The 19,689-nt window shown below is 43.2% G+C and overlaps 1 protein-coding gene across 5 annotated transcripts in view; it reads right to left on the reverse strand.

Moving 5' to 3' along the window:
- Nucleotides 1-4,078: 4,078 nt before the first annotated feature.
- The window catches only part of LOC101943495 (protoheme IX farnesyltransferase, mitochondrial), a 159,919-nt gene continuing 144,308 nt past the window's right edge, over nucleotides 4,079-19,689 (reverse strand). For 3 of the 5 annotated variants that reach the window (XM_065563358.1, XM_065563355.1, XM_065563357.1), the window contains one exon: nucleotides 4,079-6,543. In XM_065563358.1, the coding sequence (XP_065419430.1) occupies nucleotides 6,137-6,543 (407 nt within the window). In that variant the 3' untranslated portion in view covers nucleotides 4,079-6,136. The remainder of the gene's footprint in view (nucleotides 6,544-19,689) is intronic. The other 2 variants (XM_065563359.1, XM_065563356.1) reach the window with 1 other exon arrangement.

Raw genomic sequence — 19,689 nt, forward strand, 5'->3', positions numbered from 1 at the left:
GTGGCCCTTCCATGAGGCAGGGGAGCAAACTCCATCCCCAGTGGGATGATGGAGGGAATTCTCCACTGGGACGGTTCCTCTCTCCCCTGCTGTGTGGCTCTGTGAAGTGTGTGTGGGACGTCAATCTGGCCCATTGTTTCTCCAGTCTCACCATCTACTGCAGTTCCCTCTTGCAGCACTCTGCAGATGGGGGCTCCTTCCTTACCAAGGTGGGCTCTGAATTCTTGGGTCTGCAGGAGGCAGTATGGGCTAGTGCATCAGTTTTCAAACTGTGGGGCATGCCCTGCCTTCTCCCCATCCTCTCTTCCCTGGGTACTCCCTGCTCACTCTCCCCACTGCTGCCCTGCTCTGGCCCGGACACCCGGTAGGCTGCAGCCCTCCATATTTTAAACCCTCCCGAACCTGTGGGTGCAAGAAACTTTGGGAAGGTGGAGGGAGGGCAAGAAGCCCTGGTCCGCTTTGCGTTGTGCTGTCATGGACTCCTCCAAGGATGGAGTTGACCAGGTCCTGCCATCGCCCTGAGCATGAGTTGCCTGCTGCCCTCAATGTGCCACTATCTGCCCTGGATAGGCAGGAGTTTGGTGGGGGAAGGAGGTGGGGAGCGGTTATGTGACTTCCATAGAGAAGGGGGAAGCAGTAAAAAAAAAAAAAAAAAAAAAGATTGGGACCCTCTGGTCTGGTGGATGGGATGCTGGACAAGGGGAAACCTGAGTTCGAGTCACGGCTCTGCCCCTGACCTGCTGTGTGACTCTGAGCAAGTCACTTCCCCTTGCAGTGTCTGTTTCCTTCCCACCCTGTCTTGTCTATTTGAATTGTAAACTCGTCAGGGCAAGGGTTGCCTGTACAGCACCTAGCACAAGGAGGGCCTGATCTTGGCTGGGGGCTCTAGGCACTGCTGGAATACAGATATGACTAGGATCCTCCAAGTTGTTAGTAAATTCACAGCCTGTTCTTTGCTGTTTACTCTAACATTTTCCCCACCTTGGATGCAGTCCAGTACCTCTTTGAAGCGGGCGGGGGGGGGGGGGGAGGTAGGAGAGTGCAGTTTAGTTAATTACCCTTTTTGTATCTCTGTTTCAAGACCTTCCTAGTTCTTCCCAATAATGCGTTCTCTCTCATCACCAAAAAAGTCTTGAAAAGCTTTTGCTAACAGCACAAGTCTTAATCTCCCTGGATTCTCAAACAAACACCCAAAACCAAACATTTCTTTGGGACTGATCTTTGATTGCTGGGCTGTTTGATATATTTACTTCCAAACTTAACACTTTTTTTTTTTCAGTCCTTAATCCCTGACAGTCAGTTCCCATTAAGAAGAACAGGAGGAAATTTGATGTTGGGTATAGAGATTGTGGCGTCCAGCTGCCCTTTCCCTTTCGTCCACCCGTGGTCTGTCAGGCTCTAGGTTCATTCCGATCTGTAGGACAATGTGCAATTTGATTTTCTTACCTTCTTTTGCTTGCTTTTGGATGATGGAAAATGAAAGGATTGGTAGCTAAATGGTTACTAACAGGTTGAATAAAAGACCACCTATTATGGGTCTCTTCTAGGTAACTCTCAGGTCAGCTCCCATCTACATATATTTGTTTAACTTTAACCTCTGCATTTCTCTTGGCCCAAGGGCTACTCCAGCTGCTACTCCACCCATACAGAATCCTAACTCTGAGCCAGCGTGGCTGGCATGAAGGGCACTCCGTGGGGCTGGAGCATGCTCAGTGCAGATGAAACCTTGAGAGATGGTAGCAGCACACTTCTAATGAGCTCTTGCAAAAGGCAGTCTTCAGAGGAACAATGGGGTCTGGTGACAGGTGCAATGACAGTACAAATAAATAATAGATCTAATTTGCAGCATAACTAAGTAACTTTGCCCTACTGCTAAGAGTGGCCCCATGGTCCGCTAAATGCTTGACAGGAGCGAGGGGTCTTATGTCTCCAGGGACCAATTGATGTGGGGGTTCTTGTGATGGTGACTTCAGAGCTGGCCTGAGGTCCATCAGCTCAGGTGTCATATTTTACTCCAAATTAATCATTGGCATAGATGGGGTATGTTTGAATCTGACTTCTCTATAATTTTTCCAAGATAAAATTACTTGTAGGTCTTTTTGATGCACATACATTAATTATTCCAGTAGCCTTCAAATCAGCTCGGGGCCAAGTTGCGCCTGGCACTGTACACATACAGAACAGAGGCGGACAGTCTCCTGCCCCAGAGAACTTCCAGCGCAAATTGCCAAGACAGACAAAGGCTGGGAGGGGAAACAGAGGCACAGAAGAAGTGGCTCACCCAAGGTTGCACAGCAGGTCAGGAGCAGAGCAGGGACTAGAAGCCAGGTTTCAGGACTCCTAAGCCAATGCCTGTTCCTGCAGCATGCTGCTTCTCAGACTGGCTCTTCGCAAATTTGCACAGTAGTTAAAATACCATTGGGGACAGGCTGCAACAGCTATTGCTACCAACAGCGGAGCTGCCCCAGTATGAGAGCCTAAAACCCAGGAGAACTGGATTCTAATCCCAGCTCTGCCACTACTTTGCTGCGCAAGTCACTTCCCTCCCTGTTCCTCAGTTTCCCCATCTGTAAAATGGGGATAGTGACCCTGACCTCCTTTGTAAAGTGCTTTGAGGTCTATGAATGAAAATCTCTTTATAAGAGCTAGGTATTATCACTGTGAACATGGTATAAATCCCTAGCTGGATGGATACAGTTAGGTAGAAAAGCTTTTTAGTGTCCGTTCTCATTTCCATAATGGCATCCTGAGCGTAAATTGGGCATCCGTAGAGTACCCACTCTAATATCTATGTGTAACTGAAACACAAGGTGTGGTGGTATTTTGATATTATCAAGTGCTTTCCAGGCACTCTCCAAGGCATTTAACACATTACAGTAGATCACTTCCCCTTTCCCTGGAATACAGATGTCTCTGGAGTGCAGCACAGCAATACCCATCTCTTGGGGTCAGTAAAGGATAGGTTTTAAAAGACACCTGATGTCTATGTCCAAGATCGACTTTCTAAAAAATTATGCTAATCTCTTGTGATTGAGTTAGGCTTTGATGCAGGCATCACTGGATGAAATTCTATGTCCTTTGTTATGCAGGTAAGACTAGATGATCAAAATGGTCCCTTCTGGCCTTAAAATCGATGAAGACTACAGATATTTTGAGAACAGGCCCTGAAGATAACTGCTCTCTCCAACTGGAACTGCAAGAGGAGTTTTAGGAAGGCAAACCTTGGCCAGGATGCTAAGGGCATGTCTACACTTACAACTTGCAATCAATGCTGTGAGTGTCAATTTAGCGGGTCTGGTGAAGACATGCTAAATCGATGGGAGAGCACTCTCCCATCAATTAGTGTATTCCACCTCCCCGAAAAGCGTAAGGGAAGTTGACGGGAGATGCTCTCCCATTGAAACAGCGCAGTGTAGCTACCACGGTACATGGATATAACTATGTCGACTTCAGTTACATTATTCACATAATTGAAGTTGCATAACTGATCGATTTAGCACGGTAGTGTAGACCAGCCCTAAGGCTACTAGCACCATTGCTACTCTTGGGGAAAAATACCATGGAAGCCTTAATAGCCCTGATTGGGTTTGTCACCTGAAAGGAACACAGTGCTCCTATGACATGTTGGGGGCCTGCTTCTAAAGTGGCTCAGTGGGAAGAGAGCCACCTACTGAAGGAGGAACGCCACCTCTTCTTGTTCCTGATATGCCCTCTCAGCATGCCAGTTCCTCTGACCAAGCCACGATTCCTCTGAGCTCTGCCAAGTCCACCACCTGCTCTCCAAGTTCCTCGTGTTCTTCTCAGCCAGCGAACAGTTCACAGAATCTTATTTCATTTTGCAAAACGTTGCCAGCTTTCTCCACTCATCGCTGAAGTCTCATTTTCAATGGAAGCATTTTGCAACATAAAAACACACATTTCCCATCCGTTCCCAATTTATGTCAGGCTTGATCATATGACCCGAGTGTTACTGCTACTAGGAATGCTGCGAAACCAGCATAAGATGGCTCTTGTATTGGGCTAAACAAAGTGTAAACTGCTTGTGAATCACAAGAAATGATACCCCGCACTCTACTGCTCTTGTACAGTATGTTTTATTGCAGAACAAACTCATATTTTACAAATTGAGAAGCTGTACTGGGTTGTAGACTGTTTCCAGGTATTCCTATGCAGTGTTCCCACAGTAAACAACCTGAATACAATGGAGTCTATTTCAGAAAAACAGTAACAGGGATTCAGCACCGTTATCTGCAATCAATAGAGAGAGGAAAGCATCTTATGTCTGATTGTTTAAATGGCATTTAAAACACCTGATTCTGTTCCCATAGAGTACTGTTGCCAATAGAGACCGAGGGCAATGGAGTCACTCCTGATTTACACCAGTGTAATTGAGACCAGAGTCATCCTGTACCATTAAAGGATGCGGTCAAGTTTTTATATCAGGGTGACAAGGACACTGGCAAACTTGTGAAATTTCTTGAAGGGCTTTCCTAGATATCAGGTTAGATAAAATATTCCATTTCACCATCAGCAGAACTCGCCACCAGCAAAAGCCTTGAATCTGGTGCACAACAGTATTAGAATGGACCTTGTACACACTGGAAAAAGCTTGGGGCTTGTTTACAATGAGGAAAATACAACACGTTATTACGCTTGTTAACGAACACAATGTAAACTATAACCTACTCCTTGTCTACACAGTGTGGTGTTGTGTTTAACATCACGTTAGTTGGTCACGGCTAAACGTACAGTGCACCCTGGGTTAACCAGGACCCACTAACATGACTACAAACAAGTCAATGCTTGTCTACATTGACGGTCTTACATCATGTTAATTAACATGTTATAACACGACATTTTCCTCGTGTGGCCATGCCCTTATAGTAAACTTCAGCTATGCTGGCTGAACTTTCTGAACTAGTTTTTAAGTTCAGGCTGTAGCTGGACTGAAAACCGGCTTTTCCTCAAGACTGAGAAAACGTGATTCCCCACCAATAACGCACTTCATAGCAATCTTCTCTTGGAGCCGCATCTGTGCCATGATACTTAATAGAGTTGTCATATTTCTTAATGCGAGCTCAGAACTCAATTAATGACAGGAAATGCCTTACCAGCAAACAGGCTCTTACACTGAACAGGTTGGCACAATTCACGTTAGCATATAGAAAACCTCAAATTATTGGATTCTGAGGGCCCAATCCTGAGCTGATGTAAATCAGCAAAGCTCCAGTGAAGTTGACATAGTTATGTCAGTTTACACCGGTTGAGGATCTGGCCCTGAGCATTCAAGCCCTAAAGATTTCTCCCAGAAAGAGCTCTAGCCAGGATGAGAAGTTCCTCTGTGATGGAACACAATGAAACTTGCCAGGAGTGTGTGAAAGGTACAGACTAGGAACTATCCCCATTCAGCTGGAGGCTGTTTAAATGCTAATGTGCTGGGTGTGTTGTATGATCTACAAAGTGCTGAAGACAGAATAGAAAATAATCTGGGTTCTCTGAAAATATACGAAAGTGAACTGAATCCTTGTGAAAGGTGTTGGATTGACAGTCCCGGAAATCGAAGTCCTCCATTTAGTCACAGAACAGGGATGGCATGACTGGGGCAATGCAAGCTTTCCCCTCACTACCCTGCCAATGTGCCTCAAGCCTATTCTGGACAGAATACCTGCTCACAGGGGGCTAGAGGAAAGCTCAGTATCCAATGAGTCTCCTGGGCTTCCTCACTAAGAATGTCAATGATGAGGGCCCATTGTGGGGCTGGTGCTTCTGCCATGTAGATACCTGCTCATTTCACTCATTCACCTCATTGCACTGGTCACCAAACTCATTTCACATAGGCTAGCAGGAAGCCAAGGGAACATGATTCCTTTTTCACCTAGGCTGGATTTTAACTCATGACCTAAGGAGTGAAAGGGGCTTTGATCCCATTGACCAAGCCCATGAGCCATTTAAGTCTCCCAAGTTCCTCCCTCTAAAAAAAAATTAGAAAACAATTATGTAAAGTGGTCACCGGGCACAAGGGATTCTCTTTAAACACTCTGCCATAGATTTTCCCGCCCATAATTAGCAAAAGACCCTCTGATTGAAAATAAAAATAGGTGTCATTAGCTCTAATTGACATTAAGGCAACCCGATTTCAACTGAGAAGCTCGCTTTTGTTTTCTTTCTCTATCAGGGATTTCTTACATGTGAGCATGAGAAGCAGAAGCATTGGTAAGTGCCACAGGCTGCAGAAGAAAAGTTTCCTGGAGCTGCTGCGATCTGCATCCCTGTAGAACCGAAAGCCGAGGTAGGAAATGTACAGGTTGATAGGGAGTGAAATGAGCGGAAAATTCCATGTGGTGACATCGAGGATGGGGGCCATTGTTGAGAGTCCAATTAAGGCCAAGCAGTGACGCAGAGCAACCCGCCGGCACATCGCAGGGTGAGTGACGGACATCATGCAGTATCCTCCTCGTGAGTAATCCTCCCGGAGGCCCCAGCTCAGGGCATTGAAATGAGGAAACTGCCAGGAATAGAGAATTCCTCCCAACAGCAACGCGCCTGCAAAAGGAAAGAAAAGGAAACATGCATTAGAGTGCTCATCTTAGATCATAGCAAAGGAGCACTGCATACAACATTTCAACACCTATATGGAGCTTACCCATACCACCACGTGCTACCACTGCAAAGTTTATGACAACTTCCCCCCCACTCCCATGGAACTCATCACATCACACTCAAATACTGTAAAGAAGTCAGGGGATATTCTCTGTTTATCAGTAATTATGTGGTTTTTGGAGATTTTTTTTTTAAACTTGCAAATGGTGTTCCTTAAAATAATTTATTTCTGATGCACCTGTCACCTCAATATCTAGGCACCAGTTCAGTTTCCACCAGGGGGTGATTTGTTGAAACTTAAGAGAAGTTTGGTAGAAGAATTTTTTTCACAGTCTCTAGGACACAAACTTATCTCTCCCAAGTTCCCTAACTGGAGCACCCAGAGCAGGAAAAACACAGTAGAAGGAAGGAAGTGTGTGACAGGATAAGCAAAAGTTATTAACAAGATGAGTCCTACTCACTGATATGCAGTGAGAAAAGGAGCCTATGCAGGAAACAGGTCACATCCTGAAAACTGTGATACCAGTGATGACAAAATAATTCAGAGGCTCAGCTGGAGTTTCTCCTTCATTTTGTGAAGACTGCAAATTGCTCACAGGTGTAGATGCTTCTCAACTGCTTAATCATTATATCCTCGGGTGGCAAAGTACAAACATGGCAGAGCGGAGCAGAAGGCAGTGGAGAGCTGCTTACTTCCCAAGAGCAACTCTGAATACCGTCTTTAAATACAAAAGCACCTACTGATGTATTCTTCAGGAACTCCTAAACATACATGGGACCTGATCCAAAGCATGCTGAAGTCAATGGGAGTCTGATTGACTCCAGTGGGCTTTGGAATGGGCCCTCAGACTGGGCTATATACAGGTGTGTCCCTCATCCACACTAACATCACCTGTGAGAGTTCCACCTGTAGAGCCATCTTGGACCTTGCCTGTTGTTCCTTTCTCTTCTATCTCCCCTCCACTCCAGCCATGATATCCTATTTGCATCTTCCCGCCTCCATGTGTTTGTCCTTTCTGGGAATGACTTCCCACTTCTGAGCCCAAGCTACCACCCCTTCTTGCTCATCTAATGGAAGCAGAATCAGGCTCGAACGTCAATAGCAAAATTTGGCTTCAATCGGAGGAAGGTCAGGTCCTTTACTCCTTCCTAAAAGTTCATCTCTTTCCAGAAGGAATTAGTTCATAATAACTAACACAGACTAAGTCCCACCTTCACAAAGGAACTTGGGCACCTAAGCTCCACATTTAGTTATCTAAGTCCCAGTTTTAGGTGCTGATGTGATCCACAGAATCACTGGGGCTCCCTAGGTACCTAAGTTTCTGCCTCTGAGCATGTGCACTGCTGCTTCTCTCAAGTGTCCGGATGCCCATCTCCCACCTAAGCTTCAGTACGATCCATGAACTGGGGGAAGACAGGTGGAGGAGTGCCTGTTTTGCCAACAGGGCCTATCCAGTAGGCGTGCTCTGAGCACTCCGAAGGGATCAGACCCTATTCAAAACCCAGCAGCAGGAGGAGCAGCAGCCCACCTTTTAGCCCAGTGGTTAGAGCACACACCCAGACCTAGGTTCAGTTCCCCTCTCAGCTCAAGGAGGAGAAAGGATTTGAACAGAGGATTTCCCACCTCTCAGGAAAGCACTCTAACCACATCTATTCTGATGTGGGTTGCTCTCAATCTCTCCCATTGAATCTGCTCCGCTGTGTATAAATACAGTCATTAAGCCTGACAGAGAGAGTGAGTATGAGAATGACTCTATAGCCTGGGTATTAGCTACCCACCCGGGAGGTGGCAGACCCAAGGTCCAGTTCCCCAGCTCCAATGATTCTTTAGTTATTGATCAAAGAGCAATAGATGTGCAGGGCCTAAGTCCCTTTGTGGATTGGGGCCTAAATTATTTCCTCAGTGATTCAGGTTTTCTCTGGGTCTGTTTTGGTTGTGAACTCCTTGGGGCTGGGAATGTCGATCTTTCTGTCTTGTAGAGCATAGTGTCGTTACCCTCCTCCAAATAATAATCCCTGCTGGTACCAAGGCCCATAGCTCATACCACCCCAACCAGCCAGAGGATGTCACTGCTGCATCATCAAAAATCGAAATTTAAGGGCAGTTTTCTAGCTGCCTATAAGATGCTTTGAGAGATAAGGTGGATGAGAGAATATCTTTTTTTGGACTGATGAGAGAAACAAGCGTTCGAGCTTACACAGAGTCCAGACCTGAAGAAGAGTTCTGTGTAAACTCAAAAGCTTGTTTCTATCTCACAGACAGAAGTTGGTCCAATAAAAGATATTACCTCACTCACCTTGTCTCTCTAATATCCTGGGACCGACACAGCTACAACAACACTGCATATAAGATGCTTCGGCAGTCTGAGCATTTGGCTCACATCTTTTGAAATGTATGAATACACTTTTCCATTTTGTGAGTTCCATGTCCCTGGAAGCTGCTTACATTAAGTACAGAGACAAGGAAGGGCTACCAGAATGGGAATTCAGATCCTTGGACAATGTAGTTAGCAGGAGAATTACAAGTAAGCATGGGCTAAGATTTTAAAATGTGATTAGTGATATTTGGGTCTCCAACCCAAGGCTCCTTAAAGGGGCCTGATTTTCAGAAAGGCGATGTTCAACACTTTCTGAAAATCAGGACCCTTTAAGCTGATGAGCTGGGCACCCAAATATCACTAGTAACTGTTGAAAATGTTGGCCATTTTCAAAGGCTGGTGAGACACAGGATTGATGCTTCTTCATTGAAATCAAAGCAAGTTTCTCCACTGACTTTGAAGGGCAGCAGGATTGAGCCTATAAACAGTACACCCCTGTAGTATTTGTTTCTTTAGTTTTTTCCTATTCAACTGAAATACTTGCTCCCGAAGGCAGGATACCAGACTTGATGAACCAAAGACAATAATACTCTGCACTTACACAGGATTTTTTATCTTTAAAGGGCTTTTCAAACATTAGCTCATTATTTCTCACAACACCCAGGGAGATAAGTTACAATTATCCACCATAGGGGAAATGGGGTAGGGACAGAATCAGAGGAAGAATTAATACATGCAAGTTGTTTCTGGTTCCCCTCTCTTTGATCTGGTATGACAAGCCCTATGTTCCTGTGCCTTTGGTCTGTAACAGAGAGTCTTCACTTATGAAGTTGTTCAATCTTTGGTGTGCAGCCAAGCCCCAAAAAGCATACAAAACCTCAAACACACTGGAAACTCTAGTAATTTCCTCACTATAACACTACGTTTTCAATTAAAAAAATCATCTTGAGGCAACTTTTACACACAAACTAACCAGCCAGAACTACTTTGAGACTGAATTCCCATTTGCAAAGATCTGGTTTTAGTGTGAGCGCCTTTGGAGTTTTTAACTACTTTTATTACATCACTACTTCAGAAATAACGGGTATTTTATAGACAAGCTAAACAGTAAAGCAATTTAACAGGCCATTATGGGGATTTTAATTGATCCAATCCTGGAGCTGCATTTCCCCCCTGATTTTACTGGTGATCCTTTTGTTAGTTTTCCATATGCCTTGCTGACTTTGTTGGGTTTCCAAAGACTGCTAAGTGTCATGTACATGTTGACTTAATTGGAAAACAGGAGAGGACGTACTCTGGTGTCAAATGAGCCCTGACTAGGGACCTTACAAACTTCCAGCCAATGACAAGCATTAAAAGACTCGAATTGCTTGACAAACATTAACTATGTCATAAATATGTCAATGGTGTTTGTAAGCAATGTTATTACATGAAGGACTATCGCTGAAGAATGGGCCGGTTCACTATTCTATAGACTGCACTGGTTTCCCTATGGAGTTCTTGATAGCTGTGGATATAGGTGTAACTAGCATAAATGATCTCTCTCTATGGAATTTAATTATGGTGGGATCAGATTAGTTAGTTCACATCCATGATACACTCTGTTGGCATCTTCTCAGAGTTGGCACAGCTGGTTCATAATTGTAAGAACTGCCTCCCCCCCCCCCCTTTTTTTTTTAAAGAGTTTTTTAAAGCCAGGAGTTTGGAAACACCAGTTTAATACCAGAAATACCCTGGTCTTCATAAGCTCCATAGTTTCCCTGTGGCACTGATAATAGCGGTGAATACAGGTATACCAATTTGTAACCCTTATAAAATCTTTCAGCTTCTCCACAGGCTTTATTAACTGGGAGCCCACAAATATCAAACTCTTTGGACTTTTTTGCAGAGTTTCTAATAGTAGTGAGTTCAGGAACAGCCATGACCATTGCAAACTCCATCCACTTCTCCAGGTGGAGATCATTACAAATGCTGATGATTTGGCAGAGGAATTTTGTTAGATTTCTGAAACTCCATTGCCCTCCCACCATTGCAGTCATTTTCATCAGTGTAAAATGTGACCATTCTGAATGGGATAATTTCAATTCCCACTTTGCCCTGGTTTAAATGATCACATAAGAAATAGGGTAACAGAAAACCAGGTCCAGTCTCCATAAACTTAAAGGCAAAGTCTGTGATTAACATTAAACTTTAGTGTCTAAGGCCTTGGCTACACTTACCCGCAAGTCCGACGGCTGGAAATCGAACTTCTGGGTTCGACTTATCGCGTCTAGTCTGGACGCGATAAGTCGAACCCGGAAGTGCTCGCCGTCGACTGCGGTACTCCAGCTCGCCGAGAGGAGTACCGCGGAGTCGACGGGGGAGCCTGCCTGCCGAGTGTGGACCAAGGTAAGTTTGAACTAATTCGAACTAAGGTACTTCGAACTTCAGCTACGTTATTCACGTAGCTGAAGTTGCGTACCTTAGTTCGAATTAGGGGGGGTAGTGTAGACCAAGCCTAAGATTTAACTGTTAGCAGTTTTCTTACTGCTTTAATTTTAAATATATTCTAATGGCAATAATACATTTCTTGACAAATATAGCAAGCTGAGACATCTTTGTTTAAGTAAGATGCAGCCAAAAGGTTAACTATTAACCAAGTTTGTTTGTTTTTTCCTGTCTGAAGAAAGGGTTACTGTTGTTTGTTAAGGTTTTGGGATTCCATAAAATGTTTCTTATATAGGGGAAAGTGCAAAGTCCTAAAACATTTCACAAGGCCTCATGGTAAGAAATTGTAAGGTGCCAAAAGCATCTTTGGTCAAAATTTGAGAGTGATGAGTGATTTTGGGCTCCCAAATGGACACATCCCTAAAGGGTCTGATTTCCAGAAAGCACCGAGTACTCGCCCTCTGAGAATTGGCTCTTTACGTTGTCAAATTAGTCACCCAAAAATCAAGCCAACCAAAATCGCTAGTTACTTTTGAAAATCTCCACCTCTATTCTTTAGTGTCTACAGAATGGGTCAGAATAACATCTCTGGATTATTAGTATTTTCATTATTTGTAATACCGCAGTTCCAAGGAGCCGTAGTCATAGACCAGGACCCCACTGTGCTAGGTGCTGTACAAACACAGAACAAAAAGATGGTAAATTCTCCATTTATCCCCAGAAAAGGGATAGTATAGTCGCAAAGGGCCAAGCCACCCCCAAACTGCCCCATCATTGTGCTTCAATGACTATTTGCTAAAGGGCCCAAATCTCAGGTCACTAGAGCAGTTCAGTCTCTGGGCCTGCTCAGCCCTTGGACTCTGCCATTGCAAGTAACAAGGTTTTTTATTATGTGACTACCTGCGGAGTAGAATCTGAACTTTGATAACTGATTCTCTTCACATAGCGCACTGGACAACCATCAGATGTCAACAATGTCTGATCACTACCAACCTGGGCCCTCATTAGAATCAGTGACTCAGACATGAAAGGTTCTACTCTCCATTACTAATCCCCTGAATGATCCATGCCCAATAAGGATAACATGGTCTGTTCACATTAACTACAGGAATACTGAGTTGCGTGGCTAAGACGAAAAGTCAGAAAGACATCGCAACTGCAGCATTATTTTGAACAGACACTGCTTTTTTTAATAGGACAAAAAAGAGAAGTCCAGACCCAGCTCCTCACCCACTTATTGCAAAGGATGGCATATTCCAGATACTGTTTGACATTAATATTTGGACGATATTATATTTGTTAAGCAGTCAGTTGAAATTCATATCCTGCATTTCACTGACTTACATACAAACTATACACTGTACAGTGATGTTTTCATCCACCATCACAAGGCAGCCACCTCTGGGATTAAAAGCAGCAGCTGTTAAACAATGCACAATAGTTTAGGACAGGGAAAGAAGAATACTCTTTGCAGTTAACTTCTCCCACCATGCCCGGAGGGAAACATTTGAAGGCAGGCTATTGCAGAGGAGGGATTTGGTCAGGACACCATTTTTAGCCCTCTTCCTCTTACAAAATCAACATGGAATTTTTAGTGATCACAAGTGATCAGGACCCCCTGCTCTGTTTCATCTTAAAGATGATACCTCCAGCAACATGGTGTCCCTGGTATTGCTTAAATACTGACTCAAAAAAGGGGAGAGGGCCACTTACTGGCAGGAAAACCTACTTGCCCAAGGTGGTGGTGTGAGAGGTGCCCCATCTAATTATTGACCTGGTCTGGCATCAGCAGTAGCACTGCAAAACTTTTGATGAAATTGTTTCAAATGGCTTTGTCGTCATTTGGGTATTTGTTTTATAAACCCCAAATATTTCTTCTAACAATGCCTTATTTCTTGTACAGAGATTACACCAAAGAGATATAAGCTCACTAAATGCACATCAGCCTAGAAAGGTTCATGTAACATGCAACAATGAACCGCATTGGCTAAAAGAGAAGGGATTGACATATCCACTATAATGCATTGGATCCACTGCAGCACAGGGAAACAAAGTTATCTTAGGAGTACAGAGACCAGTACATGCATTACATTCCTGTAAATGCACTAAGAGCATGAACAGCTTATTCTCTACCCCTACCCCACTCACTGCTCTTTTGACTAAGTGGAGAGTCTTCTATTCCTTAAAAGCATGGTGGTTTGCAGAACACTGGTTACAGTTGTATGCCCAAGTTGGGGCAAACAGGTGTTTTATGTCATCAATACAATAAAAAAAAAAGGGGGGGGGGAGTGTGATCTGGAGTTGCAGCTCAGTATGGATTTGCTCCCTTTTCTGTCTCTTTTTGGCCCTGCATATGTATGACTGGGAAGTGGCCAACTAGGCATGTAAAATAAACATAGAATGGTTAAAATATCAGCTCCAAAACAGATGTTGAAATCTTATTGCATTTCCCAAAGCTGGTGTTTACTGCCTTGGCAACCTAAGAATGCTGTTTTGCTTAAAGCACAATTTTAGTAATTCTTCTGCCTTGAATAATGTGAAGGAATTTTAAAATTATTTCCAGACTTTGGTAGCTGACTGACACATTAGGGGAAAGCACCGGCCTTTTGTCTCAAGGAAACTGGGTACGAGTTTGGCTCATGTCAGAAGTGAAAGGTTTGGAAGTCTAAGCTTAACTTTTAATGGACTGTAGTCAGAAAACAACCACACAGAGCAATCCTTGATATGACGCAACTGGCTCTCCTTAGTTAAAAGATGTTGAACAAATTACTCCTCTTTAATCCAGACAAGGTAGATTAGAGCTGGGAGACTTGAATTAGTCCAGCTGCAGCCATCTGCCTATGGGTAAACATGATTTTCCAGGCTTTGTATTCCTCACCTTTCTTAATTCATCCTAAACTCTTTGCAGTAGTCTTGCATGATTTTTATAGAAAGTTACCCACCAGAAAAGGCATTTGATACTCTCTGAAAGACATCTTTTATCCCTTGCCTACTCTCTGTTTTGTGTTTGTTTACGGCCAAAATTTAACATGCCCATAGGCACTTTCCTTTGAAAATCTGTAAGTGTGCAACCGTTGTAGGCCTGGAGAAAGATTTTAGAGTTCAGTTATGATATCTTGTCTTTCCCCATAACTTATCTTTCAAGACGGAGATTCAGTGCAATACAGCCCCAAACTGTACTCTTCCGAGGACTTGGGGACAGGGCCGCTGCTACCATTAAGGCAAACTAGGCGGTTGCCTAGGGCTCCAAGATTTGGGACGCCAAAAAGCGGTGCCCCCCATTTTTTTTTACAGCGTTCCTACGCCCCCTCCCCGAGCGTGCAGTCGCCGCTCCACTTCTCCTGCCTCCCAGGTTTGCAGTGCCAATCAGCTGTTTGGCGCCACAAGCCTGGGAGGGGAGGAGAATTAGAGCGGGGGCGGCGTGCTTGGGGAGGAGGCGGAGCAGAGGTGAGCTGGGGTGGGGAGCTGCCGCACGGCTCCCTGGGGGGAGGGGGAGACGCTGCCGCGGGGGGGGGGGGGGCCCTCAGGGCAGGGAGGGAGGAGCTGTCGCGGGGGGGCACCTCAGGGCGGGGGGGGAGGGGGCGGGGAGCTGCTGCAGGGCTGGGAGGGGAGGGGGGCGCAAGGTGCGCCTGCCCTGCTTGGGGATGAACAACTATGATTCTTAGGTGGATGTGGAAGCTGATTCCTGAAGTGGCATTACTGTCAGTCTTCAAAGACATTGGCTGTTCTATCAATTTACTGTGTATACACTACACAGCCCTAGTTAACATACATATATACACACACACACACACACACATATGCACTGTCAAGTGATTAAAAACATTAATCGCGATTAATCGCACGATTAAAAAAAATTAATTGTGATTAATCACACGATTAATTGCACCGTTAAACAATACTAGAAAACCATTTATTTAAATATTTTTGGATGTTTTCTACATTTTCAAATATATTGATTTCAATTACAACACAGAATACAAAGTGTACAGCGCTCACTTTATACTTATTTTGTATTACAAATATTTGCGCTGTAAAAAACAAAAGAAATAATATATTTCAAGTCACCTCATACAAATACTGGAATACAATCTCTTTATCATGAAAGTTGAACTTACAAATATAGAATTATGTATAAAAAATAACTGCATTCAAAAATAAAACAATGTAAAACTTTAGAGCCTACAAATCTACTCAGTCCTACTTCTTGTTCAGCCAGTCAGTCAGACAAACAAGTTTGTTTACATTTGCAGGAGATAATGCTGGCCGCTTCTTGTTTACAACGTCACCTGAAAGTGAGAACACACATTCACATGGCATTGTTGTAGCTGGCGTTGCAAGATATTTACGTGCCAGATGCGCTAAAGATTCATATGTCCCTTCATCTTCAACCACCATTCCAGAGGACATGCGTACATGCTGAAGACGGGTTCTGCTTGATAACAATCCAAAGCAGTGCAGACTGACGCATGTTCACTTTCATCATCTGAGTCAGATGCCACCAGCAGAAGGTTGATTTTCTTTTTTGATGGTTCGGGTTCTGCAGTTTGCGCATCAGAGTGTTGCTCTTTTAAGACTTCTGAAAGCATGCTCCACACCTCGTCCCTCTCAGATTTTGGAAGGCACTTCAGATTCTAGGGTTGAGTGCTGTAACTATCTTTATAAATCTCACATTGGTACGTTCTTTGCGTTTTGTCAAAGCTGCAGTGAAAGTGTTCTTAAAACGAACAATATGTGCTGGGTCATCATCCAAGACTGCTATAATATGAAATATATGGCAGAATGGGGGTAAAACAGAGCAGGAGACATACTATTCTCCCGCAAGGAGTTCAGTCAAAATTGAATTAACGCATTCTTTTTTTAACGCGCGTCATCAGCATGGAAGCATGTCCTCTGGAATGGTGGCCAAAGCATGAAGGGGCATACAAATGTTTAGCATACCTGGTATGTAAATACCTTGCAATACTGGCTACAAAAGTGCCATGCAAACTCCTGTTCTCACTTTCAGGTGACATTGTAAATAAGAAGCTGGCAGCATTATTTCCCGTAAATGGAAACACACTTGTTTGTCTTAGCGATTGGCTGAATAGGAAGTAGGACTGAGTGTACTTGTAGGCTCTAAAGTTTTACATTGAGTTTTTGAGTGCAGTTATGTAACAAAAAAAAATCTACATTTGTAAGTTGCACTTTCACAATAAAGATATTGCATTATGGTACTTGTATGAGGTGAATTGAAAAATACTATTTCTTTTGTTTATCATTTTTACAGTGTAAATATTTAATAAAAATAATAATATCAAGTGAGCACTGTACACTTTGTATTCTGTGTTGTAATTTAAGTCAATGTATTTGAAAATGTAGAAAAACATCCAAAAATAGTTAAGAAGTTTCAATTGGTATTCTACTGTTTAACAGTGTGATTAAAACTGCGATTAATCGCAATTAATTTTTTAAATCATGCTTAATGTTTTTGAGTTAATCATGTGAGTTAACTGCAATTAATCGACAGCCCTATATATATATATATATATATATATATATATTCAGTACTGTACAGCAAACATATCCCATACATCTTTGGGCATGATTGTATCATCTGCATCACAGCTGCACTGCCTTGAAACGCAAATATTTTTCTCCTTTAACCTGATGGCAGAATTTTCTTCTTGGGAAGGAGAGATGGAGCTTGTGATCCTCTCCCCTCAGTTAGCTTCAGGGACAAAAAATAGCTGTTTGGGGTGTGTGAGTTGGCCTGCATCATATTATCTATGTACAAAATGTTGCATAGGGATGTTTTTAAAATAACGTCATTTAGGAAAAAATGCAGGCTGCCATTTAATTGTCAATGTCCACTGTTCTTTTCGGAGGTGGGAGTGGGATTACCTCCATACAATAGAAATCTCCATGTGTGACCATAGAACATTCTCAAGCATAAAGGCATCTCGGAGTTGTACATTCAGAAGTCTTAGCAAGACTAACTGGTGATAGAATTCCACTGTATTTCACAGCTCTAATATTTCTGCAGTGGTGGCATGGTAAGCCTTCAGCCGGCATTTTTTTCTACTACAAACAGAATATACTATTGATTGTGTCAGTTGACATGTGAGCGGCTGAGTAGCCTTGAGGAGAAAAAAAATATATCCCTTCTAAAGCTTGTTGCATTTATACAAGGTCTCTACACTGCACACAATAGGACTGACTATCAATGTAGCCCTACATGGCTCTATGCTCAGCCTCCACGTTCACTGATAATTGTGTGCTTTCAAGGTTATATGGTTATGTAAACTAATGGCAAAGGGGGAAAAAAAATCCCAAACCAAAAAGCTTCATGGTCATGGGTTTCAATAGCCATTTCTTTTGAAGGATGGCACAAAGGACCTGTGGAACAGGACTGCTTCAGTGGAGCAATAGACTTCTGTGCTGGAGTACATAAAGGGAAGGGAATGTTGTATCTGTATATGAACTGCAAGCAGAACAAAAGGAGGATCTTAAATATTCACTGGAAATGGGAAATAAAGGTAGCAATGAGATTTCCATCTTGAGGCTTTCTTTGGGACAACCTCTAAAGGAAACAGTCCTATAGATTTCTTCGGGTGCATTTGCCATTTGTATATAATATCTGTATGCGTGTGTACACACATACACGCTGCTGAAGGCCTCATAGTTGAAATGTCTTTCAGTGTGAATGCAAGATGACCCTTTGCTCTTTGTGGAAGACCCAAATTAGAGAGGAAGACATGGGTAAGTATGAAAGAAGCAGTTGGCCATATTGTTTGTGGATTCTCTGGCAGTCTGATAAAGGAATTAGTCCAAGACTGCTTTAGAAGAACGACCTGCTCTTTTGATTAAATCTTAGCTAGCTTTAGTATCGTGTCTATTGCCTCAAACGTGACTGTGTGGAGTAATGAAATGACTCAGACGTTCACAGGTGCAAGTATGTTTAGGGAGTATCTGCAGAAGTGTCTCAAAGTAACATTTTCAGCCATGTACTATAAACTTCCATAGCCACATATGGGGTTATACTCAAAAGCACTTCAGCCTTCCTTTGCAGCTACTAGGCTGGCTCATTGAAATCAAAGAGTCTTTACTGAATCCTGCTGCTGTTTTGGTGCCCCCTACTGGAAAGTGTGGTTCCCAGACTGGGGCACTGTGACAGCTGCCCCACACAGTTCAATATTGTTCATCTGGAAGATGAAAGCACTGTGCTGGTAACAGCTGTGCATGATGCATAGAATTGGGATAACAGTGAATTTATTTGACTTTGATTTCATCTTTCAGACTGAGTCAGTCCCCAAAGGTGCCTCCACGGTGGAATCACCACTTCTTTTGTGTCTCGCATGACGAAAAAAACCACAGAATAATTCACTGACTTTTGTCTTAAATTTAAAACAGCTGCCTACTAGCACTGCCCATCTGCCTCAGTTTTTACCCACACCGAACACACTTCTGGGCCACCAGCTTCCTATGCTCATATGTCAATGACATTAATCTCTCTACCTTCCCATGAAACAGAGTAAGAACTCCTTCGTCATCTTGTCTTTGAAGAGAAGTGAAACCCTAAAAGACTTGATTTTGTTAGCAAAGACCCCAGCTAAAATCCTCAGGAACATTATAATCTAGTCTTGCTCTGGGCACCAGAAGCTCTCACAATAGACCTGCATCCATGTCAATAGGCTTTTAAAAATTCAAACTCTTTAGTCAAAAAGACAGTGTGAAAGAAAGAAAAAAGCAAAAGGGCTGTAACGTTTATTTCAGCCACAATTATGTTTTTGCGTTACCTCCCTCTTCCTGGCAGACAAGGGCTATACAGGGAAAGGTATCAGAAACTGTCGTTTGTCAGGTCATGCCACAGCCCCCTCTCCTTCTCTTCTCTTTTTTGTTACTAAAACCATCCATCTGCCAAATGTCACTTGCAGATAAGAACTGTCCATTTTTAAATCCCCATTTGTAAATAGATGTTGGCTGACATAATTAATGTCTACCATACAACACAATTTGAATTACAAAGTAAAGGCAATTTAAAAATCAGCCTCCACATGATTACCATTGATACTCAGTCTATAAATTCCATAGCCCCAGGAATTATTTAAATTTCTGAAAATGAATGAAAATCAGTACAAGATGTCTTTCAGGAAAGAGAGACCAGAAGTGGAGCATCTGAGATAAACTAAATAGTCTCTTGAGATAAACATTCCTTGGTGCAGTAATACCTATGGCTCCAGGCCACCATGGGGCTGCAATGTCTGCTACACTGTCAAGACTGTTATCAGCTATGCCACTGCCACCTACTCAGAACAAATCCCCTTAACTGATAAAGCACATTATGCCGAAGACCCCTGCTTGT

The sequence above is a fragment of the Chrysemys picta genome, chromosome 12 (genome assembly GCF_011386835.1).
Source record: "Chrysemys picta bellii isolate R12L10 chromosome 12, ASM1138683v2, whole genome shotgun sequence".
Lineage (NCBI taxonomy): Eukaryota > Metazoa > Chordata > Testudines > Emydidae > Chrysemys > Chrysemys picta.